This window comes from Lampetra planeri, chromosome 5 (assembly GCF_965212315.1).
Source record: "Lampetra planeri chromosome 5, kcLamPlan1.2.h2, whole genome shotgun sequence".
Lineage (NCBI taxonomy): Eukaryota > Metazoa > Chordata > Hyperoartia > Petromyzontiformes > Petromyzontidae > Lampetra > Lampetra planeri.
The window spans coordinates 5,424,655-5,450,746 of record NC_136111.1 but is presented as its reverse complement, the minus strand read 5'-3'; the positions used below and the strand labels follow the sequence as shown (position 1 = coordinate 5,450,746).

At 49.6% G+C, this 26,092-nt stretch overlaps 1 protein-coding gene across 1 annotated transcript in view; it reads left to right on the top strand.

Annotated features, from left to right (window-relative positions):
• The first annotated feature begins 827 nt into the window (after nt 1-827).
• The window catches only part of LOC144718723 (ankyrin repeat and BTB/POZ domain-containing protein 2-like), a 102,195-nt gene continuing 76,930 nt past the window's right edge, over nt 828-26,092 (top strand). Inside the window, exons 1-4 of the mRNA XM_078594200.1 lie at nt 828-1,127; nt 13,813-14,669; nt 15,525-15,909; nt 18,653-18,866. Coding sequence (XP_078450326.1) covers nt 14,029-14,669; nt 15,525-15,909; nt 18,653-18,866 — 1,240 coding nt within the window. The 5' untranslated portion in view covers nt 828-1,127; nt 13,813-14,028. The remainder of the gene's footprint in view (nt 1,128-13,812; nt 14,670-15,524; nt 15,910-18,652; nt 18,867-26,092) is intronic.

The window sequence follows — 26,092 nt, the reverse complement described above, 5'->3', positions numbered from 1 at the left end:
CTGAATAATTCGATGTTTGAAGTTTGAACAAATCCGGATTTGAAGTTGAAATACACACTTTTTTTTCTCTCTCTCTCTCTTTCAAACACACGAAAGGAAAAATATAATTTGAAAAATGTGGCTGTAGAATCCAACGCCGAAATCCCACTGTTGGGAGTATCGTACATAAATATGGCAATAACTGCACTGGCATGTTTGACATGACACAGCTCACTTGTACTTAATTGTACAATGTTGTCAATCCACCGACATCCTCTTCGCGACGTCCAAGTTCGACGTGATGATTATTTGACCATACTTCACTACGCTGGTGAGTGCGGGTTGGTGAAGTGAGCTAAGATGTGGGACCAGACAGGTCCAGTTAAATACTACATGATGTTGTTGCACCCCTCTACACAACGTACTGCACATATAGCTCTAAACAAGTCACGTAGGAAAAAAAATTAAAATTAAAGTAATAATAGAAATAAAATAAAATAATATTATTACTTTCATTAATTTTAATTTCTATTATTACTTTTATTAATTTAATTTTTTACCTACGTGACTTTACCGAAAAAAACCTAAGAGTATGAATCATTGCAGTCACGAAAGCTTCAAATCTAGAAGCTCTAAGCAAGTTCATACAAATGTCCGTACATACATCACAACAAGAGCGTGATGACACGCACAAAGTTCGGAGATACAGCAAAAACTCCCCATCCCTCCTTAAATACCCCCAGCACTCCTCCTCCTCCTCTCCCTTCTCTCATCTCCAACCACACCCTCTTCGTCTCTCCCCTCCTCCCTTCTCTCCTCTCTCTCTCTTCCCTTGCTCTGACATCCTCCACCCACCCACCCACCAACAAACAAACCCTCCTCCCCCTCTCTTACGAACCTCCTCCCCTCTTCCTCTCTCCCCTACCCCACAACTCTGACCCCCCCTCCCCACCACCACCCACCACCCCTTTCAATCATCCCTGCGGCACGCGCCTTGGCAGTCCCAGGGAGGAGGAAGCGAGAGAGAGCGAGCGAAGCACAGAGCGAGCGAGAGAGGCACAGAGAGAGAGAGACAGACAGAGAGAAGACATCAGCACCAGTGGACTCACTCAAGAGTTCAACAGGCTGTTTAAAGGGACTCGTATTTGGTGAGTACTCTGGTTGTCTGTGTGTCTCGCTCGTGTGTCCTCCACCCACGCGTAAAGGACTCAATGATTCAGCGTGTGCGTTGCGATGTACGTGTAACAGTGTCACTTTTGTACACGAGCACAGTATGTATGTGTGTGTGTTTAATACAAAGTGTGCGTTTACCGGACATACTTTCCATGTGTACTAATGGTTGTGTGTGTGTTGGGATAGTCGTATACAGTACTAGTAGTACTACAAATACTCTCTTGTGTTAAGATCTGTGTTTACTACATGTATTCCATTCGCTTTATGTGTGTTGAAATTCGTGATGTAAGCGTGATATATACATACTGCTGAGAAGTATAGAGTATTCTCCATATGGTATGTAGATACCAAAGCCTCCTTATGTGTACACACATGTACATGGATACACGTGTGTGCGTGCGCTATGCAAGTGCTGTGGATGTATGTGCAAGGTAAAGGTGCAGCCCTGCAATTTCTTGTTCATGCCACTGCCAGCGGAAGGGCCTTCCCACTCTATGGAGCTTCAGAGGGAGCGAGAGAGCCCCTCTCTAGACGGCACTTGGCCTACTCTTCCACGCAGGCCAGACGTCTTGGGAGAACGAGTATGTGAACTTGTGAATGTGTGTGCCTTTGCACGTGCACGTGTGAGTATTGCAGCCCACAGAGAGCATGCTTGCTGCATGTGTATTTGCATCGTGTATAAAAGAGACGTGGTGTCGTGAGTAATTGTAGACTTGTGTGTTGATTGTCAGTCTATGTGTGCTCCGCTCAATGCTCGTGCTTACCACGTGTGCTTTCCAGGCAGAGGGTGCGGACGTGTGAGTTTGAGCTTTAATTGGCACAGTAACACGTCTCTGTGTGTGTGTGTGCTGTGGTTGTTCTCCCTAGTTGTACACGTGTGTGTGTGTATACTGTCGTGCGTGTAAGCACATAGCCAGAGCTAGCGCCAGAAATTAGACATTCCCATTGACTTCTCACAAAGTAGTAACCGTTTTATCGACCTCAGAGATAATGGGTTGAGAGAGATGGTTTGATTCCTGGCCACGGCTGGCTCACGTCAGCGGCGAGTTACATCCGAGCGGGCGGGCAGGTGTTGCCGCCCCCCAGATCCCACCCGCGACTCATCAACCTCTTATCAACTTGCACCGACTAAGCCCGTCGCTGTCAACTTGATGGTCAAACGAACCCCCCCCCCCCAAAACAACCTTTGGGACTTTCGATTTCAAGCTTTTGTGACTGCAGGGATTCATCTTCTTGGTTCTTTCGGTAAAGTCCCTTCTACGTGACTTTACCGAAAGAACCAAGAAGATGAACCTTTGGGACGTCTTCGTCGATAAGTTCTTGTAGATCAGGGGTGGGGAACCTTTTTTCTGCCGAGGGCCATTTGGATATTTATAACATCATTCATTCGCGGGCCATACAAAATGATCAACTTAAAAATGAACCTGTTATATTTGGTCAAACATTTAATTAACTCGCCCCTAATGCGATGGCTGGAACTGCTTCTCTTTGGTGAGGCGCGTGATGTTAGCTGGTGCTGATGATGTTGTTGCTCGCAACTGCTTTTCCAGGTTTGTTCCTAGATTTATTGAATTTCGAGTCCCGCCTGCGGTTGCCTTGGCCAGGGCCACACCAAATGATTTCGCGGGCCTCACACGGCCGGACGTTTCTCCGCCTCTGTAAATGTAGATGGATACAAGTGCTGTGGAACAACCCGAGTTCGATTCCTGCTCACGGTTCCAACAACGCCATTTACGATTATTTGAACCGGTCCTCCCCTGGGTCGGCTCGGCCTCGAAAACGAAGATCCCCTTCCACACAAGCGATCGCTCGCTTAACAGCACTCGCCCCCAAAAGTCTGTTGAAGCTTCACGGTGGGATCGTAGTCTTTGTTGCGCATTTCAGACCGCGCCGTGCGTTGGGACAAGTACGCACATGATTTCGGCGTGATATTTCCCATTGTGCCCCTGCAAACGCTCTCTCCAATTGTTCCAGCGAACCTGTGTGGCGTCTTTCCTTTGGCGACGTTTGTTTTTCTCGTATTCATCCTGAGCACAACTGGGCAAAACTTCCTTAGCAAGTTTATTACAAAATTCGCGTCTGCTAACACCACGGCTGATGATGGCGATGCCGGGCTGCCGTGGTTTTGTAACACGTGAACATACGTTGTTGTTGTTGTTACTGGAGAGGAGAGACTCAAGTGACAGATCACGTGTGTTTTTTTTTCTTTCTATAATGTGATGTGTTGTGTTGAGTTTTCCACCACCACCAGCAGCACCCAAAGACTTTGTATTCTTAGCTTTACATTTTTCTTCTTCTGCAATGTGATGTGTTGGGGTTTTCCACCACCACCCAATAACTTTGGATTCTTAGCTTGCCATACTGTACCAGGCTGTGTATTGTCTCTACATCAATATATTCACACACGTGTGACACATTTGTTAGTCCACTGCAGGCCGTGGAGGATTACGTGACCATATTCTTCACCACCACGCCGGTCAGTTCTGCTCAGTCAACGCAGGGAACACAGACGCGGGAGCATAGAAATACAGCACAACAATTAATTTTGCTGTACCGTCCTGTGCTCAACCTCTACGTAGCCCGGCATGTAAAGCAGACAAATCCAAAAATATTGATTCTCACGCACACTCTTCGAGGCGTGTATCATGGAGCTGCAGTGAATGGAAGAAAAAAAAGGATACATATTTTTTATTCATAAAAGTAACGTCTTTCCTGCCTCGAATTTGAAATTCAGTAACTAACGAACCTAGCTTGATCTTTTGCCCGACAAAGAGCTCGATTCACGAAGCACTTTAGACTGTTATTCCACCCCGTTTTGGTGGAATAACTGCTGTTTTTGTGGAAACTCGGCCAACTTTTGGAATCGGCCATTCATTCCGTTTCCACTGAACCGCATTTTGCCGTGGCGCAGCCTGCAATGGTGGAACGGATCAAGGTGGGCGTGCGTTAGGATAGAGCTGGAGACAGAGCCATGGAATTGCTAAAAATGTCCAGCACGAGCCGTGGGCGGTGTTCGTGTTATGGTGTCATGATGCCCATGGTAGCAGATTCTTAGCCGTCAGATTCAGTGAAGAATGATGCTCCACCCTTTCCTAGCAAAAAAAAAATAGTAACCAAACTTTGGTACCAAGTTTTGCACGATTAATGTGGAATGATTATCCTGGACAGATATTATTTGACGTTTGAATTCCGGGGCGATTCAGAAATCGCCCCGTTCATGAATTGTCCCCAGAGACAGTCTTAACTCCTTTACCACTCGTACATCCAAACTAAATCTGCATGGGACCCTCGCGGTTCAAAGGTGGTTTTGCCAATAGCATTTGCCCATTAAATCTGTGAAACTCTGGCCTCAAAAGACATCTGAATCCAACCAAAGGCCAGGAAACTGGGTTAATAATTTCCATTGCACTTGGCATCAGCGAGTACACTTGAATGCGTGATGCTGACGTCACACAATTCTATACACTTTAAAGGATTTCCCCAAGTCGAGATTGTCGACTATATATTCGTTATTTCAGCCACCACAATAAACAGCCACAGCAACTCCAGCCTCGGAATCAGAAGACTCCCTGACAGCCCCCTGCTCTGTCCTTATATAGTCCCAACCAGTTCCGCAACCCTCCGATTAATTCCCAATTATCCAATCCACTCATCAAATGCCTGTACACACATGTTGTCCATCACGTATGTGGGTGCAGACTTTTCCCCCAGAGCCCCATCGCTTTAGCCAATTATTTTTGACAGGACATCTCTCTACACATGTAACATCAGCAGCATGACTTGGGTTCTGCAGTGGGAAAAAAAAAACAATCTGGTGCGTCCTGAGCTGCGTCCAGCTGGCATGGCATTTAACCCCCAGTGCGCCTCTGCTGTTAAGTGGAGAGGGGAACAAAAGGTAATTAGTGAGATTGGCTTTAGGTAATAATCAGCGACTTTGGAGGCATGGATGTGTTTCACCTTCATCAGCGCACCCAGCCATGCCACTTCCAAGGCAACACAGAGTGTGGTTTTCCGAGCAGGCAAAAGACCGCGAGTCATCTGTTGGGGGGGGGGGGGGGCATTGAAAGTTGCAAGCACGTACAGAACGGCGAGATTGATAACGCTGCTTAAGCGGGTTATAAACAAAAGATACAAAGTACTCTTATACGATTAAGCCCATGGCCAAACTCACCCAGAAAGCGCCTGATCTCAGCAGGTGTCAGAAGATCAGCATGTTTAAACCTGGATAGTGCTTGGGGAAAGATGACTCTTATGCATAACAGGTGTTACAAGTGCTGGGGCTACATTGTGAGCAGCTGAGTGGAGTGAATTAAAAATCCATTGTTGTCCTGTACTTATATGCTCCCCACCTTCAACAACCCCTAATGATCAGCATGCCAAAAGAGGAGTCGGCATAACCTCGACAACCCGCATCGCATGGCACGGGGAAGCCTTCATCCAGCAGTAGAATGACAATGGGCCATGCATGTATGTGGACAGCACCATTATATTACACTGGTCAACAAAATATTTTTTTTCTGGCCTGGACTTTTGCAGTTGTTAATTTCAGAGTGCTGATTCCAAATCTGATCTCAGATTTGCTCTATCACATCTCATTTTTATGCTATCGACATACCCCATTTTCATTGATTTTACCCGAAATGAACTCTGTCACTTATGATTGCAAGTTGTTGCGAGTCAGTGACTGTTTAGTGTTAAAATACTGTGCTGTATTTTTAGAATAGTGTGTTTATAATATATTTTTATGTAGATATCCACATTTATTTAATATTTTTCTTTTGCAGTTTTTATTGAAAATGCAATATTTGATATCTCAAAAACCTGACGTGATAGACAAAAACTGATGCCAGATTTGGAATCCGCACCCCAAAATTACATTGAAACCGTTGGAATACCTTATGCCAGAAAAAGTGTGTTGACCATTATATTATTAAACGTTGTGCTCATGGTGGCTCAGTGGAGGCCGCTGACGTCACCGGTGAGCAGGGCTGGCCCTATGAGGATGCCGGGGTGGGCCCTGTACCACCAAATGTCCCTTTGGCACCACCCAAGTGCGCTCTCCTTAGCGGTGAATCGCTCTCGCGGTGGCCAACCCACAGGCAGCTCTTCCCCCATTGGAGGGCAGCTGGAGCTGTGGGTCTGCTGATGAGCCTTCATGAGGGTGAAACGCGTCTGTGTCTCGCGCGCTGCAGGCTGCCAAACGCTTCTCGGGAATTCTTGTCAGCCGAAGGATTCTATACGCACACGTTTACAGTGCCGACTGCAGAGTATGGCCTGCGTTGTATAGGTTAACACGTTGTACCTAGATGTTGGTCTGTTCCTTACAACAATTGGCTTTTAAAAAAAAGTTATTCCGTTTCTCTAAACATTCTTTTGCCGTTCATTCCAAATCCTCAAGACACCCTTTTCTCACTAAAGCAATATGTAAATTGCACATCAGTTATCTGTCTCGATCATTTGCCTTTCCATCAAGATATTGTCTTTTTTTTGGCAATAAATTCCCTGTGATGTGTGTTTTCGAGTATTACCCGGTGTTGTTTGGCATGATGTCAGATGTTTTTCTGCACGTGCTGAGAGCGAAATGTCGGTCTTCGTGCCAAACGATTCGCGTTACGACCCGAAAATACATCCGAGAGCTTTGCAGCACACCTGTGAAAGCCTGCGCTGTCTTTCTCCCCGTGCCCGTCTCCTGACGTACTACTGTGTTGACGTGTCTGTGTTCCTCGAGGCATTTGACTTGTGTCTAGCTCCGCTTCTCTTACGGAATTCTGTTATCTCCTTGCATCTTTCAACCCATTATTTGCACGTGTCAATCATTGGCTGACCATCTCTGATGATCAGTTTTGCATATTCCTGTCCCTCTAAGGGAATTCTTTCAGTCACCCGATCTCTCTGCAAAAGCATTTTTTTCCATTTTTTATGCCAGTCTCACAGTTTCTGTCAAAATATTATTTGCGTATCATGTAATTTTTTTTTCAAGCACATACCAATGTCTTCTCTCACTCGCATTGCGATTCCCTCTCCAAAAATATGTACGTGTGCGCCGGAGCACACCCCTACCTCAAGTCATTTGTTTTTCCCATATCTCCATTTCTGACTCTGTCTCATCCACTCCTATCAGGTTCAGTTGATATTTTATGACAACAGCCGGGAATTCATGACCACACGCAAAAAAAAACGCACTCACTGTTTAACTTCCTCTTTATGTAATGGCATTTGTGTATCCTGTGTGTGTGTAATAACTCTGATTGATGAGATTGGGATTTTTTTGTCGTGTGACGCAACCTGCACTGGTCCATTTACGAACACAGTCACCAACATAATACGTTACCTCATCATCGTAACTCACAGCCGTTTGTCAAGCCACTGCTGCATGAATGACTTCACCAACGCCGCGTCAGTCATGATGGTTATTTGGCCAGAGTTCACCATGCTGCTCAGCGTGGGTTGGTAAAGAATGGGAACCAGCACCGGTATCATATATTTCACTCACCACTCATGGTTAGCCATGGCCGGGAATGGAACTTTAGGATAATTATTTGTAGTGCAGTTAGATAACCACTGCACTGCCTTCCCCCCCTCTGAAAAAACATAAAACACTCAAAAAAGTGTTTTTTTTTTATTGGACTGAATTCAGAATATGTGTTCAGTTTAACCCCAATACAGGAACTACACCTCATCCAGGAATGCTTAATTACAGTCCGAGCAAATTAGGAGTGGCGCAATAGCTCTCAAAGTAACATTCTAGAAACGCTATCCTGGGGGCTGCAAGACACAGAGTTGACCCGTGCCCTCTGAAAATTTCCAAAAGCTGAGCTAAAATGCAACTCTTTTATATTTTACCAGGTAAGGTCCACTGAGCGAAATACCTCTTTTTCAGAAGCGACCTGGCCACAAATTACAGTCCAATTGGCTTATCGCGTGGAAATTTATAGCAGCCAAAATAATCTAAAAAAAACGAAGGACCCTGAGAAAAATGCACACAAGCACAGGGAGAACATGCAAACTCCAAAAATAAACAGGCGGCAGGGTCGAGATCGAACCCACGACCTCCTGTAAACCAGATGGCGGAGTTGACATCTCGCCATGCTGGTGGAAGGGCCTCCACTAGAGGGAGCTCTAGAGGGCCCCTGCAGAGGGTATTTGGCCCATACTTTTTGTTTTTTTCGGTAAAGTCACGTAGGTAAAAAATAATTAAAATGAAAACAACTAAATTAAATCACGACGTTTCGGAAGCAACACAAGCCTCCATCTTCAGGTGGAACCGCCACAGCAAAATTACTTTAGTATTTGGCCCAACTTGTTCATGCTGGCCAGACAACTTTGAAGGTGCAGAGGTTACTCACACTTTCCTCCACCGCACGTGACCTGCCGATTGGCTATCTGCGACATACTCATTTGTACTGCTGGACGGACTGAAGCGGGGGGGTGGGGGGCAGATTTAGGAAACTTGCTCATAGTTTCAACTGCCGTGCCGAGAGATCGAACCTGGTGCCCTTTGGATTGCAAGTCCATTGTTCTAATCGTTACATGTGTGGCTCATGAGAATTATAATATATCCTCATGCTGAACGGTTATTGACTAATATGCAACATCTTCTTAGGTTTTTTCGGTAAAGTCACGTAGGTCAAAATTAATGAAAATAAAATAAAATAAAAAACAAACATCATTAATTTTGACCTACGTAACTTTACAGAAAAAACCTAAGAAGATGATTCCTTGCAGTCACGAAAGCTTCAAATCTAGAATTAATATGCAACAGTCTTGCAAACAAACACAAAGCCCCCGTCAACAGTACCCTCCCAACTCCCGCCAGTGGGCCCCAAATTACGAATCCGACGGTCCCACGTGGCCACACGTGGGCCCACACAACGTGCTTGACGGTTACCCCAGCTTGTCCGCAATACTATTTTCTAAAGCTAAATTAATCCCAAACACCAACGTTAGCCCATTCCCTAAACACAAAATTACACTTAATTCTAGATTTGAAGCTTTCGTGACTGCAAGGAATCATCTTCTTAGGTTTTTTCGGTAAAGTCACGTAGAAAGTAAAATAAAATAAAAACAAAAATCACGACGTTTCGGAGGCAACACAAGTCTCCGTCATCAGGTGGGACCGTCACAGCCAGATTAGCTGTATCAATACAGCTAATCTGGCTGTGACGGTCCCACCTGATGTATCAATACAGCTAATCTGGCTGTGACGGTCCCACCTGATGACGGAGACTTGTGTTGCCTCCGAAACGTCGTGATTTTTGTTTTTCTTTTATTTTACTTTCTACGTGACTTTACCGAAAAAACCTAAGAAGACAAAATTACACTTTTTACTAATCCTGTCATTCGCCGTAATATCATTTACGGTTCACCATTTACTGAACGTGAATGATCGTAATTATCCTAATCCCGAATTTTAAATCCTTCCGTCATCCACATTAATTACATCCAACGCCTACATAATCCGAGCATTAGCACCAGACACTCACAGGAGAGTGTATCAGTGTGTTTGTGGTCAGTGAGTGTGCAATGGGGCGTGTATGTGTTCTTTTTGCATTCCATACATCGTGCGTTTTCTTGCATCATCCGCTGCTGTACGCGTGCGTGTGTGTGATATTGAGTGTATCATTGAGAATGCATGTCTGGCTGGGTGGAGCCGTTGTTACAGCAATTGTCTACCCGCCGTCATAAAGTCTTAAGTTCAAATTCCTCTTGGGGGTCAACTCGAATTTGTTACCTTACTGGGGTGAGAAAAAAGTCAAATAGATGTTTTTTTTTAATGAAAAGATTGATGCCTGCCATGGTAATGTTTTCCACGACTGGTTTAATGTTACCAGCAAAGGTTATTTGCAGAGGTGTATAGTTTCACGTACAGTGTATTATTGTTTATGTATCCAGTATTTAGGTCGTCTCAACCTCAAATGATCACCTGGTGCATCTTGTAGATATCAGCACTGGAGAGACAAAGGTGGCCAGGCATGACCGCTGACACCCCACCCCAATCCCATGCGTGGTCTTATAAAATGCTCGGAGCACTTGCCCCAACATTCTACATGGTGGATTTTTGTTTCTCTGTTTTGTGTTTGTGTTCAGTGCATTACCCTGGTGTGGGGGACCAAAGGTCCTCGGTTTAATTTTCGTACGGCGGCGAGATGGCCTGCAAACAATATTTACCCCCTTCAGCCGAACTAATCGGGCTTTAGAAGGGAGAATCTTTATTTATTTTTTGACCTGGCAACGACAATGTGTTTCTGATTTTAGTGGGAAAGGGTTCGCGGAGTGACAGAAGTGACGGGAAGGTAACGTGTGGTCCACTGAGCTATTTGTGTAAACCCCCGAATTTAGCCCACAGTTGGTTAAAAACACCAAAAAAATACCCCATCCGTGTCGTAGCGTGTACGTCTTGTGTGTGTGTGGGGTGGGAGAGTCCCCATGACGCCACCGGCTAGGAGGCCTCCCCTCTTGCTCGATAACATCTCTTGGAAGAAAGTGGATGAGATAACCGTGTGTTTATGTTTTGTCCTGCTGGGAACAAAGCCTCTCCTGTGTGTGTGTGTTGAGAGGTTTGTTAAGTCTGAGTTGTGTGCGCATGCTGTCTGGTCTCGCCAGGGTCTACCGTTGCTCTTGTCATCTGACACAGCTGGAATTATGAGCTGATTTATTGACTAAACATAGCGGACTAGTCAATTGTGAGATGGCTCTGGTTTATGGTCCGACAATATCTTGTGTCCAGACTCAGGGTCCTGTCTGTTAGTCTAAGTGACGTGTAAGAAATCATGACTGTAATGCTTTGGCGGCTGCATTGAGGCTCTAAGAAGGTGCATTCATGCTCCCCCCGCCCCCACCACTCGGGCGCTGACCAGAATAGTGAAGTATGGTCACATAACACCCACAACTAGTACGGCGTGGCAAGGCCCTCATTCAGCAGTGGATTAACAAAGGGCTGTATGTGAACATTATTGTTGTTATTATAACCACTATTATTAGCGTCACTATTATTATATAAAGTGGTCGGGGGAGGATGGCATGTAGTGTTCCTGAGTTTGTTATTTTACTCTCCCAGTTAAAGTTTACAGTTAGATAAACGTTTGGAGGCCAGATGACTGCGGGCTCGTGAGAGATTAAACACAGACAGGGGGAGGGTAGTTTGAGAGGTACAGCAAACACGAGATAAAGAACACAATGGCACAGTCAGAGGAATAACAGCACGAGAAGGAAATTCAAAGTGATACTGGACTGGAATGCCAGGTATACAAACACAGACGAATTACACAGGTGACTCGGGACAGATGACAATCACGACACTGAGAAAGATAAAGGTGCAGCCCTGCAAGTGTAACTGCTTACCATGTTTTACAGCGCCGTAGAAGCTGTCATTATTATTCGTGATCGCTTGCCTTCGACTCGAGGAAGCTCAGGGTATTTGGCTCGCTGCTTCCACATTGGCCAGACGTTCTTGGGAGCCTGGCGAGGTACACACGAGTTATTTTGAAGAGTCAAAGCAACTTAAAAATATATTCTGGAGCCAGAGTGAGTCAAAGATGTTGAGTAGAGAGGGCGTGGATTTGAGGTTCGAGGAGAGGGTGGGGGGAGACAAAGAGAAGGGGGGGGGGACTTCTGGGGAAATTGACTTAGGTGATGAGTAGGGCTGGGGGTGTTAGTTGGGGGTGTTGGACGGCGAGCACGAGGACTGGGGGCTGCTTTGCAGTTGGGAGGCGGTCGCCCTCCAAGCAACAGCGGAGGGCAAATGAGCGGACGCTCACAACAACGTGCGGAGCGCCCTGCGGCTAAAACGCAGATAGTTGGCACGGTGGGGGAAGCACAGTTGACGGCATCTGCCAAGTCATCTCAGGTCACTTAACCCATGGCACCTGGGTCTCTTCCGATCACACCCCAGCGTCACGCCAGGTTTTTTTTTAATCCCAGAAAGTAACGCACTTCCCTTGAAGGGCTGCTTTTTCTTCTGTAATCAATTTCGAGACCCTCCCCTCCCCGTGCCACCACGACCGACTCGGCACGCACGCAAATCGTGTTACGCAATGGCCGTACGCAGCTCTGGGGTTTCAGAGCGCCCGTGCGTTCTCTCTTTCTCTGCCTCTCCCTCCCAACAAACATAAACGTGGTTCGCATTACAGTCGCTGTACGGCTTTGAGCTAATTTGCAGGCCACGGTGAAGAACCGATATTGACAGGAGGCACGCGCGCGTGTGTGTGTGGATATAAATGTGTGCGTGTGTGTGCGCCTGTTTAGGGTGCAAATTGGGGAGAGTGGCGGTGCAGCGGTTAGCGCGCTGCGCTACGAACCTGGCTCCCCCCCCGGTTCGATTCCCGTTCACGGCCGGGCGTGGTGCTGGCCACCCACCCACCCCCTTCGTGTGCCGTGCCGGCCTTCATAGGTGCTCGCCAACAGCACTTGCCCCAAAAGTCTGTTGAGGCTATACGGGGTGTCTCTGTCTTTGGTGTGTGCATGTGTGTATGCAGAGCTGTGTGGGTGTACAAAGGTGGGTGGGGGTGTTGTGTGTGTGTGTATTTAAAAGGTTCATTATATAGAGTGGAGTGTTTAGTGTGTGGGGGGAGTCTAGAGTTGTGTGTTTAACGTTCATGTTGGTGGTTTAGAATTTGGCGTGTGCATCATGGCATGCAGGTGTGTTTGAACAGTTACGGTATAAACGGTGAATCTGTCTCTTTTGCGAATATGCACTCTGCTGTATAGTATTGCAAATTGTTTGATGGTATCAGAGCAGTGTGTATGTTTGGAAGTGCGTGATGTCTCGAGTTTAGCGGGACGTGTATGCCTCTACGTGTAAGCTTGTATGTTTATGTTTGTGCACATATCACGGGGATGTATGTTTGGGCTGTATGTGTGTGCACGGGGCGATATGATGGAGATGCGATTAGTACCATATCCTGCCCTTCACTATATTGGACGCCGCATGAGTGCGACGAATGCGTGGAAGAAGAAGACGGTCCTTCGTATGTTCTGTGAACTTGGCGTAGTTGAACGGTTGCGAACTTTGGCGGGCTATATTTTCACGTTATATTTTCGCGGTATAATTTCACGGCTATATTTTCACGTCCTTCGTATGTTCTGTGAACTTGGCGTAGTTGAATGGTTACTAAATTTGGCGGGCTATATTTTCACGTTATCGCGTGGTTTCCCCCTCCCCCCCCCCCCAGAAAAAATGTCAAGTTCGCTGTAGACAATTATTTTCTGCCGTACCAACTCATAACTTTCAAACAACGTGCAAAAACGTGCAAAACCGACAAGCGTGTAATCTCCCCGCTCTCTAATGTGAAGGGTTGCACTAGCCTGCGCGATGTCCCAATGGGCACTTCGTTTCGTGGACACCTGTGAAAAAGAGCTTCAAGGCTCGTCGGATTCCTTCCAGTCTAAATAAAGATTCCGATTCTGATGGTAAAACTGTTCCCACGGGATCCGTGCAAAAGAGACACCTCTCAATGCGCCATCTCAACTGGATGAAAGCAAAGTCGCATCGTCCACGTCAAATTACAACGTCCATGGTTGGAAATAAAATAAAACATAGACACGCAACAGCGCCGGATTTACAAAACCCACCCAACCCCACACCCGATGTTCGGTCACACTAAACAAGTTCGGAACGTGTGTGCGTGCGGGTGTGCGTGCGCACTCGTGTGTCAATTGCAGGATTACATGCAGGGCCAACAGAGGCGCGCTGGGACGTCTTACGACCAGAGCCGTTAAGAGCGTGCGGATTTAAACGGAACGTCCGGGGGGGAGGGCCACGCGTGCTTCCTCGCGCCGCTCACGAAGGGCCTAAGCGGCAGGGGAGGAGGTCGCCGGGACACCGTCGCTCGGCATCGCGGCGCGCTGGAGTTCCGCCGCGCTGGGGCGCCGCTTGGGATGGCCGGTTTGGACTGCCCCACTCCTCCGGTGCGCACCCTCGAGGACCTCACTCTGGACTCGGGCTACGGTGGCACGGGCGGCTCGTGCAGATCCCTCAGCTTCTCCTCGCTGCAGCGCGGCTCGCTTACCCACACGGCCCGCGGCGCCGGCGCCGGCAGCCCCGGGAACGGCGGCGGCGGCGGCACCGGCGGTAGCGCCGGGAAAATCGGCGGCGGGGGTGGTGGTGGCGGTGCCGCCCGTGCCGGTGGCGGAGGAATAAGCGGCGGCGGCGGAGGCGGCGGCGCTGGCGGCGACGGCCCGGGTGTCGTCAGGGGCGTGGGAGGAGGAGGAGGAGACGGCTCGGCCGGGTCGCGCAGCGGCCACGGCAGCTGCGACACGGTGAACACGGCGCTCGCCGAGGAGGGCGAAGGCGCGGCGGGCCCCGCGGGGAACTGGACTCGCCTGCCCGGCTTGGAGGAGGAGGATGCCCCGTGGAACGTGCGTGACCTCGCGGTGACGCTGGCCCAGGGCAGGGCCCGCGAGGCCGTGGCGGCCGGGCGGGTTCCGCAGGACGTGGTGGCCCACCTGTCGTCGATGGCCGGCGTGGCGCTGGTGCGGCTGGCTCGCGAGGCCCAGAGGCTCAGCCTCGTCTATGCCAGGTGAGCGCCGTCGGTTGCTTTTGCCCGCTTTTTTGGTTTTACTTGCATCGCTTAGGTCGCCCGTTGTGCGTCGATGTATAATGTGTAAATAGTGCAAAAGTTGTTGACATGCTGTTTTGCCTCTCATCAAGTTGTTATAATGACACTGTCTGCAACGGATAATGTTATTGTCGTTGAGGTGCGTTGAGCTGGAGGCATGGGGAGTGTGTGTCACATTACCATTGCTCTCGCTTACTCACGGTTTGTATTTGTATTCATGTCTTCCTGTCAGTTCGCATGCGTGTTGTCAGCCTGACATATCTGTGTCTGCGTGCCTCGGTATCAGTCTGTCTGTGTGTGCATGCCTGTGGGGAGCCGTTGCGTAGTGGTTAGCGCACTGTGCCACAAACCTGGAATACCCGAGTGCGATTCCAGCTCGCGACCAACATAGGCGACGATTATCTGAACGGGTCCTGGACGTCCCTTAGGTCGACCCAGCCATGAATGAGTGCCTGGTGTGGTGCTGGCCACCCACCCCTCCGTGTGCCGTGCCAGCACTTCATAGGCTGGTACGGCCTATGAAAAGGACTAGCACGGTTGGCTACGCATAGGTGCGAAAGAAGTTCTACATACGCAGGTGTTCGCTAACAGCACTTGCACAAATAATCTGGTGTAGGCTATACGGGGGACATTTGTCTTTTCCCGTCCAATTCGTGCGTGTAAACGATTCGCCCGCCCTTTTCGCAATTTTGACGAAACCGTTACGGTTTTGGTCCAAAAAAATTTTCAATTCAAATCTCTACCCCCCCATAAAAAAAAACCCGCCACGAACACGAACCCATTAAACCCCCGTGTTGACCCCCTTCCTTCCCGCAGGTGCACGCGGCACGAGGTGGAGAGCGCGGCGCGCGTCGTGCTGTCCCGCTCGCTGGCCGACGCGTGCCTGGCCGGGGCGGCCCGCGCCCTCTCGCTCTACGGCCTGAGCGGCGGCGAGCGCGGCTGGCGCGGCAAGGCGGAGCGCTGCGGCCTCTCGCTGCCCGTGGGGCGGCTCCACCGCTGGATGGCGGAGGCGCGCGTGGCGGCGCGCGTGCACGAGCACGCGGCCATCGCGCTCGCTGCCTGCGTCGAGGCCCTGGTGGACGAGGTGGCGGTGCGGGCGCTGGCCGCTTGCGCCGTCGGGGACGACGACGACGACGAGGAGGCGGCGGCGGCGGCGGAAACGACTGTGGGCCAGGACGGGGTGCACGAGAAGAAAGAGGAGGTACGCGTCGATGAGTTCCCCCGTCGTCGCTTCCGACGTGATTGGCTCGAGCTGCGTTGGCTTCCGGTTGCCGAACGAATGCAGCCGTTGCACGCAAAGTGCTCGCCGCAAACGAACCACGATACCTTCCGATCTCGTCAAGGAGCGTAAACCATCACGCGAGCTCCAGTCATCCTCGCAGAAGCAGCGGCTTTTGGCTGACCGTCAAACAAAGACGGTGGTCATCGCATCGCACTCTTTCAGATCGGCTTCTGCGGAACGCTCTTCCGATATTAGGAAGCCACTGGAGCTATTAATTTTTAAATCTAGATTGAAAACTCATTTATGTGGAACTGCTTTTTGTATTTAGTTTTCGTGTCCTTCCCCGCACCTCCGATTAGCACGGTTGGCTACGTACAGTGCAAAATAAGTTCAACACACATACCTACATACGTGTAGGAGCCATGTTTTTTTTTCAATTCCCGGCTCATTAGAATCTGTTAAAATAATACCACTTTCCTCTTCATCACAAAGTTGACATCGCTATGCCTGCGGGTATGACCACTTCTGGTGCCATAGGTATTGAGTATGAAGTCATGCTATTACAGCTGCAGGTATCATGATCCTCATTATCAGGGGTGATCTATGCACCGCAGGCTCAAGGCCTTCCCATGGCGTCGCCATCTCTCTTGGACTTGCGCTGCAACCAATCCTAGCTCCTGCCCACGAGTTGATCCCCTCTCTCCGTCGCCCCGGTGGACGTTGCATATCGTGAGCTTTAGGTAGAGATGTTAACTACCTCGCCTGGTATGCAGAAGGTCGTGGGTTCGATCCTGACCCTGATGGCTGCTGCTGTATATTTGGAGTTTGCACGTCTCTCTCTCTCTCCCCGTGGTCACGTGGATTTTTCTCCGGGTCCTCCGGTTTTTCCCTCCACATTGAAACATGTCCACACATTAGTGGCCAGGTTGCTTCTGAAAAAGAGCTATATAGCTCAGTGGGCCCTACCTGGTAAATTAAAAATAGTTTAGTTTAGTTTTCATCAATCAACGAATGGTTGCATCATTCCTCCCCCTATTACTACATAAACAGACACATGCATGTTATTGTGTATAATTGATAGGAGTTCCGTTGCGTTTACCCCCCCCCCCCCACCTCTACAAGTTACAACGTGCAGAGCAAAGTGCCGATGGGCTCAATCGGCCACACGCAAACAGAGAGATTGTTGCGGCAAGTGCTGTCAGCGGGCACCTTCGAATGCCAGCGCGGCACAAGATGGCTTGGTGTGGTGGGCACCACAACCCAGGCGACTCATTTTTAAGGCTGAGTCGACCTCGGGGAGGAACAGGACCGTTTCATATGTTCGCCACCAATGTTGGCTGTGAGCCGGAATCGAATCGCGATTGTTGTGTTCGTGGCGCATCGCGTCGACTGCCACAGCACTGCGGACGTGCGTGTGTAGTGTGTGTGGTGTCTGTGCGTGTGTGGTGTGGTGTCTGTGTGTACTGTGTGGGGTGTCTGTGTGTAGTGTGTGTGGTGTCTGTGCGTGTGTAGTGTGGTGTCTGTGTGTGGGAACGGTAGTGTAGTGGTTAGCGCACTGCACTACGAACCCGGTGACCCGAGTTCGACTCCCGCTCACAGCCAACACAAGTGACGATTATCTGAACCAGGTCCTGGGCCTCCCCGAGGTCGACTCGGCCTCAAATGAGTACCTGGTGCAGTATGAAAATATTGCTACTCAGGAGACAAAGGCAGTCGGGCGTGGTCGCTGGCCACCCACCCCCTCAGCTGCCATGCCGGCCTTCATAGGTGCTCGCTAACAGCACTTGCCCAAACAGTCTGTTCAGGCTATATGGGGAGGATCTTTGTTTTTTTTTGGGTGTCTGTGTGCCACATGGATCGGCCTCAGATTAGATCATCCTCGCTCATGGGTGTGGGACTTCGCCTTGGCATCGTTTGCTCGCCAGCGGAATCCCCACACCCTGTGCTTCCTTTCTTGGGATTGGCTCGCGTCCGCGCGGTGCACTTGGGCGACGTGCAGAGGGAAAACGTGTAACTTATTTGACCTTCTGCTCGCGCCTTTTGCTCTGTTATCACCGGCAAATGTAAGAATATCTTTCACAGCGGCGCCGTACGCATTTCGTCAGCTGTCGACGTCATCCTTTGAGAAAATTCCCTCGAATGTGGCCGATATCGTCACGCCCCGAAAGCTAAGCAGGGCTCAGTCTGGATTTGCCTGACCTGTCCTTGGAAGGGCCATGCATAACATGTGTTATAGGCTGCTGCGGGGCTTTTGTTGTGTGTTGGAGAGAGCAGTGCAAAAACATCCATTGTGGTACTGTACTTCTATGCCCAAACTATGCTCCCTGCTTGAACCAGCATGGTGAACTATGGTCATAACCCCCCCCCACATATGACTGACATAGCACAGAGGCCCTCATCCAGCAAAGGGTTACAGGGCTGTGTGGGTACACTTTTGTCATTATTACTGTTATTGTCATTGTTCCTAGTACGGTATTATATAAACACGATAAGGCACGATGGCACCTAGCGTTCCCCCAGTCTGTTATTCATTCTACACAAAGTGTGGGGAGTCCCGCATCCACGTACACGGAGGACTTACTCTAAAACGTCCCCGCCGTGTTAAAAACCCTCCCCCCACAACTCCACCCCGCGATTACTGTCGAATGATTCTCGCGACGACGATGACGATGGCGACGATCGTTCAAGGTTTTGTTTTGTTTGTCGGCGCAAACCGTTTCAGCTGCCCGCCCACCACTACCACCGCCGCTACAACCACAGCTACCACCATGGAGGAGGAGGAGGAGGGGGATCTGGGTCTGGAGGATCGGCCCACCGGCGTCGCCGTGGTAGGCCGCTATGCCCCGAGGCGCTGGACGCAGCTGTGGGAAACGACCCGGAGCTCTACGGACTCCTCCAGCCGTACGAGCATCTGATCTGCGGGAGGAACGCACATGGTGAGTCGCTCCGGAGGGAGCCGTGGGGCGGGGGCGGGGGGCGTCACGGTGGTGAGATGTTAACTGCCTCGCCTGGTATGCGGGAGGTTGTGGGTTCGATCCCGATCGCGTACCGATACCCCGCTGCATATTTGGAGTTTGCGGTGTCTTTCTCTCTTTCTTCCCGCGGTCGTGTGGATTTTTCTCCGGGTCCTCCGGTTTTCTCCCCTCCACATTTGTAAATGTGCATTTAGAGTATTGGGCTGCTATGGATTTCCATGTGACGATAAGCCACTGCTTTGAGCTGTCGTATGTGGCCAGGTCACTTCTGAAAAAGTTACTTTAAAAGTTTTTTTGTTTATCACCAGCTGCGTGCTGGGCTCCTTTGTGTGTGTTTGTGTGTGACTATGTTCGTAGATTTAGCGTTTCCCCCCCCCCTTCCCCCGCGCATGACACGCGTAGCTTTCGTCCGGGCACTCCGGCTTTCGCCCAAAGGAACAGATGATATACAATTTGCACGCAAAAATAAATAGTTGATTGTCACACTCAAGACTCGTTGCATGCCTCGTGAGCGTTAGCATCGATTGATTAATCAATCATTCGTTACTCAACTATTGTCTGTTGTGTATGCATGTGTATGTATGTATCTGGTCATTCCGTCCGTCTGTTGGGTTCTGTCGGCGTATTTCCTTGTTTATCCGTGCGTCTGGCTGTGATTTTGAGCCTTCGTTTCCTCTTGCTCCATTCATCCCAATATCGATGGCCCCTGCCGTCACCTCTCGCGTCTCAAGACACAATGGCAGGAAAGTTCACCTCGCCAACTGCGGAGATAACAACCGCAGAGCGGAGGGAGCAAACCTGAAGCATTACGAAAAACACATTGCCGTTGTGTATGTCACGAAAAACACATTACGAAAAAAACAACGAGCGCTTTTTTTGTTCCGAAGTTCCCTCCACGCTTTTCATTGTCGTCTTGCACACAGCTTAGAAGAATAACAACTTATCCACGATTGAAGCCATGCAAATAACAGCTTCAGGCGAGGCCGAATACATTTCCTCCGCCGCCGTCGCCGCCGCTGCTAGAGCTGCTGTCTCGAGTTTCAATTTGTGAAGTTGGCATTGCTTCATGGCGTACCCGGCGGTGTGTTGAGAACTCAGATGTTCCTGTTCGGTTTTCCCACAGTGGCCAGATCCGACGTGGGTCGTGCTGGGTGCGCTTCACCGTTTTCGGGGGGGGTGGGGTGGTGGAAGTCAGCTCGAGAGCTCTCGGGCAAATGTTGATGTCGGTCCCCGCGGCGTGGCTGCTGCTGCTGCCGCTTCTGCCTTCCCATTCGTCTGTGGGTTCCTCCTCGCTCCTCTCAGCCGTTCTCTTTTTTTTTACGATCAGTGGAAACAAGAAGCTGCTCGGTGTAGTCGGCACTTTGCTTCGTTCATCATTTCGTAATTTTTTTTATTTTTTTATTTTTTATTTTGCTTTATGTAAACCCCCACCTCTCGCTCACTCTCTCGCTCACTCAGTCTCTCGCTCTCTCTCTCACTCTCTCTCTCGCTCTCTCTCGTTCTGCACGCAGCCCTTCTCGCAGTCCTTCTCGCAGTCCGACAGCCTCCGACGGGTAGCTCATATCAGCATGCAGAGCTCCCCGTCATCTGCCACCGAGCACACGGCCGTTCTCTCTCTCGCCACCAGAGCGAGCGAATACCGTGCAGCGTGTTACAAGTTAAAGCGTCTATTATTATTATTCAAGGACAGCACAGTGGTGCAAGATACAACAAGGCACAAAGGGAATGGGATAGGGGGTGGGGGGGGGCTATGGGAGAGCGGAGAAAATCATTTTAGAGAGGGCGGAAAAAAGAGGAGAAAAGGTGGACAGGGATCTATGGAGAGAGTGGGTTATATGGAGAGACATGCTGAGAGATTTTGGAGAGAATAAGATACAGAGAGGTGTGTCCATCATCTTACTGGGAAGGTACATCGGGGGTGGGTGAGGTGTAAATAGAGAGAATTGGCGGTCAGGCTTAGAACATCAAACACTTCGGGACCTTTCTTGATAACAAGCAAAGTGGCTAATGTCACAAGCCGACCATCGCCGTCGTGCTGGAGGTCACTCTCGTGGCACGGTTATTACGAGCTCCCTGAGCTGACTGGGCGTGTGAGTGACCTGTCCCCCACAATGCACCGAGCAAGTGTCAGGGGTGAGTGTGGTTCCAGCTTCACGTTCTGGGTCCACATTCTTCCCTGCGCAGTGTTTATTGCTTGCCTGCCTGTCGAGTTCTTTATTCATTTTTTTGTTTCTAATTATACAGTCGTGTTGTTTATTTATTCAAATGAAGGGGGACTCGGGGGGTGGGGTGCAGTGGTCATTGCATCATGCTATGCACCCGGCCAACTGATTTGATTCCTGGCTACTGCTAACATCGTGGCTAACATAGTGGCGTAGTGTTATATGAACTCATCCTGCAACTGTTGGCCCTTCACTAAATCGCCCCAAACAGTGCGAGGAAGTACGGCCAAAAAAAAACCTCTTACGACCGACTCGCAATGGGGAGGCCTTCATCCAGCAGTGGATTGACAAAGCACTGTAAATTCTTCCCATGGGGTATTTATTCCTGATTAGTTTACAAGTGTTTTGCTCCCGCCATAGGAATGTGGAACTGTTACCTCTGGCTCAGGGCTGTCAGCAGCAGATGAACACCACCTCAGTGCACAATCGAGCCGGAAATCACTTGGGCTTTGAGCTACGTGAGCCGGGTAGGCTGATCTTGTGAGTTATTGTAAACGTCTCAAGCTGTCTATCTGTTCCCCTTGATGTTCCTTTGTTCTTTGTGTTCTATCTCAACATTTCTGCTTCCAATTCTATTCTGGTTTTTTTTCTCCCTCTCTCTTTCTCTCCAAAAAACACGATGCTGGCCGCACATTCCAGCTCCGTATTTCGGATCTTTAATTTTTTTTCTCTGTATCCAAAGATATGTCGACTTCCCATTTCAGCCTTCTGGCTTCCCGCGGCCAAGGTGGCCCCCGCGTACTCCCGATATGAACCCACCGAGTTTGTTTCTTCCCCCCCCCCCCCCCGTGGCGTTACATCAAAGGCCGTGCGGTGCCCTGCACGTGACGGAGAGGTGTGAGATATCGACGGCATTCAGTTGCACACTGCTGAATGCCTGCATGCAAGTCACACCAGCTGTGTTGGAAGGAGTATATCGGGGGGGGGGGGGGGGGGTGGAGGGAGTGTTCAAAGATTCAATAAGTGTGTTGAGATTGTACATATGTGTCGTACGTTGAACTTCTTTTGCATCATACGTCACCAACCATTGCGGGGGGGGGGGGGGGGGAACAAACTGAACATAATAAGCAGTTTTGAAGAAAGTGAGTTTTCAATCTAGATTTTAATGCATAGCTCCGGTGGATTCGTGATATCGAGATTTGTGGGAGATGTGAAATAAGATGCGTTGATCTCTTTATATTTTCTCCCCTTTATTCCACTGGGGATTTTTCTATGAAAGAATCGTTCCTCTATATTATGAAGCCACCATTCCGTTTCGCATTTCTTTCATGTTCTGATTTTATTTGGCTCCGAACTTCCCCTGTGTTTTCGGCGCAACTGGTTCACTTTACGATCCGCCGAACATTTCGCCTTCATTGTGAGAATCAAACTTCCTCACTACTAACATTCATACCGTAAGTCCTATTTGTATAGCACGCGTGGCGTTCGTGCAGCGAGTCTCAAATGAGTGTCTGGTCTCGCTAGTCTCTGTCAACAGCCTTGAGCCAGGAGTGCAAACTCCACATTCCCATGACAAGAACCGGTTAATCCTTAGAACAACGTTTGTCCACGTCTCAAGTGGTAATGCAGAACGTGGGTGAGTTTATTCGTGCTAGCGCATCACGGACCTGACACAGTGAACAGACCCAAAATAAGCCCACGGGTATGTAAGTCAGAACTGCAGCATGCCGGGAGTACTGTCGTTAATCGACTGCAGTGGTTTGCGTTCGATTGCCATCCGCGCTGTCGACTCCGCCGCTCCTGGACCAACGTCGAGCCTACTTTTTCCTCTGGCCCTGGCCGTGTAGAACAAACACGCGCGACGTAGTTCTGGACAGTTTCTCGCGATGCGGCCACGTTTCGATGCTCTGAGAATTCAAATCGTATTGTGATCCGCCCCACCCCACGATCGGGATTTGAACTCGCAGCCCGTAGATTACGATCGGCGGAACCCTCTAAACCTCGCCACAACCCGACCGTGCAACGGCTTCTCATCTCTCTGCCTCCGATATTCCTGCCTTGACGCTGCGACTCTACATTCCATCTCCTTCTGTGCTGTGCTCCCGAGATTTCAGTTCCACGTTGCTTTTCGCTTTAAGAACACCCTCCTCCTCCTCCTCCCACCCGCCCACCTTCCCCCCGTTCTGGTTGCGTCTATTTTCCTTGGCTGGGAGAACACTCGGCAGCCTTGTACGGCACCTCCTCCTCCTTTCCGTCTCCGCCACCACCAACCCACCACCACCACCGCCGCCGCCACGCGCGCAATTTAGCACCGAGGTGTGCGTGGTAGCACTGTGGCAGCCAGTAGGCGATCTGTGCCGGCTTCGGGAGGGGGGGCTGGATATAAGCACGGACCCTTGGGAGCAAGCTTACTCATCAAAGTAGTGTGGCGTCTATCTGATGCCACAAGTGTAATGCTTATATCAAACCTGTGCTTGTATAACAAACTAAAAACGAGACATGTTCAGCAATAACACTGTGGCCTTGAAAGGAACAATGTATAATAGGCAACGTTTTGGGCAAATGGCTCTTCTTCACACCATGTCTCAGGCGATGGTCCTTCTTGATAGCATAGCAGAGTTTAATGCGCTAAGAAGATGAAGAAGAGCCATTGCCCGAAACGTCAATCATTATCCATTCTGGCTTCTTTAGACGACACACGCTGTCATTGTTATTTGTGCTATTCCACCGCCGCCAACACAAACAGCCACATCTTAGAGCGTCTGGATGAGGTGTTGTGCCGTGTCATTGCCACCCCCGCCCCCCCCCCCCCGCGATTGTGCCGCCGTTTCCAGCAAGTGCACGATTGTGACGCGCACGGGAAGGGTGTAGAGGCAGAGGAAGGGAGATGAACCGCCGCGGGTGATTGGGTGAACGGGCGATGGAAGGAGCAGCAGAGAGACGCACACTCATCGCCAGTCATTGAGCTAGCAGTTGCAATGAAGTAGCGATGATTCACGAGAAGGATGAAGATGATGCATAGCTTCCATGTGGGGGTAGGTTGACGATCTGGGCACTGATCCACCTAAAGTGCAGCAAATAACTGCGTCGATCGCCACAAAGTCATCGTCTTGCGTGAGATCGCAATGCCTGGTGTGCTTTACTTCAATAGCCCTTTCACCTGTGCATTATTGCCGCTTCATATTTGGAATTCTATTCATGAGCAAGTGTTTAGACGTTGAGCAGTCACTGCGCGGAAACACGCATGCACATACATATATATAATAACTTGCATGGACATTCTTCGAGTCAGGCTACGATGCCTTAATCATTTGTTAGGGTTCAGCCGTAATGATGCCCGAGGCCCCCGTTCAGCCTAAGGCACCGTTAGAATTCCTTGGGTGAGATCTTCAATGCCAACATCCAGTAGTTAAGTGACAATCATCATAAGAAGATTGCGGTGTGCACTGTTATTGTCACTCTTGTGTGTCCTGCTGCAAACCCTTTCTCTCTTTTTTCATATCTGGGTCTGTTTCGTTTCCTCTCTTCGTGTCTGTTTCATGTCTCACAGTCTGCCCCCCCCCTCCTCCTCCCGCCACCCTGTCTGTGTGTAAGCGCGTGTCAATCTGTGTCCCAGTGTCTGTTGCTCCGTGCATCTCACGCCTTTCTCTCTCTCGTCGTCGTCGTCGTCTCTGCGTTTGTTTTCCTGTCTCTTTGTCCACGTCCGCTCGTCTGTGTCTCACTGTGTATCTGTGTGTCTCTCTCTGGGCAGGAAACCCTCTTTGCCCTACACACGTCTACGCTTTTTTCTCTCTCATTGCCTCTCTGCATTGCGTTTTCTTGTCCCGGTCCACATCCGCTCGTCTGTGTCTCACTGTGTATCTGTGTGTCTCTCTCTGGGCAGGAAACCCTCTTTGCCCTACACACGTCTACGCTTTTTTCTCTCTCATTGCCTCTCTGCATTGCGTTTTCTTGTCCCTGTCCACATCCGCTCGTCTGTGTCTCGCTGTGTGTCTGTCTCTCTCCCTCTTGCTCTGCCCCATGTCCACCCCTTGTCCTGCCCGATTTTGCCGGGCCTGTACAATCCAGACACAATTTCGTTCCGCCACCTCTGTAGGCCAGTGTTGCGAATTTAAAGGCGGTGGTGTGACCAACACCACACACAGACTGTCCCCCCCCCCCCCCATTGCTTAAATTGACACACTACACACATGCCGTACTCATTTGTAGGTTTAGCTCTACCTACGTTAGTCCCAGACCACAGATTTCATCTGCCATTGCGTATTGTGCATCACAGGCAGGAATGAGGCTTCACATCGCCGCCGGGATTGTAGCCAGTAGCCGCGTGTGCAAACCTCGACGTCAACACTCGGCATGCACAAGCGCGTGCGTGCACACACACACACACACCTCTGAAATGGGCACTCACGTTTACTCACGTACGTGCGTACACCTGTGCTTACACCCTTGCACAAACATCCCCAGCTGCATTATGCCTACGAAAACACAGCGCTCGAGATATTTTTTCGGGTACAAAGACTTGAGCCCTTAAAATGCTCGTGTAAGGCACAGCCACGTACTTGGTGAATTTGTAAACTCCTGTCCAGTCCAGGTAATGAAAGAGAGAGACATGGAGAAACACGGAGAGCAACAGACACAGGGAAAAAAATCTGGAGCGAATGATGGCCCTTGTCCGCTCGATGGATACACTGATACACACACGGGAGTGTTTGTTTGTATACATGTGCCTAACGGCCCTGCGTTAAATTTCGATTTAAAGCTTTCGTGACTGCAGGGATTCATCTTCTTGGTTCTTTCGGTAAAGTCACGTAGAATGGAAATAATAAAATAATAAAAATAAAACATAATAAAATAATTCTCACGACGTTTCGGCCACAACGGAAGCAGCCGTCCTCAGGTGAAGAACAGGTCTGTCGAGAAGACAGAGTCTGAATGAGAGAAGTCGTGCTCTGCTCCTCACTGTTGCCACAGTCTACCTTGTTTTTGGTATTCCCATCACCCAATGTAAATATGTACATCTCAGCC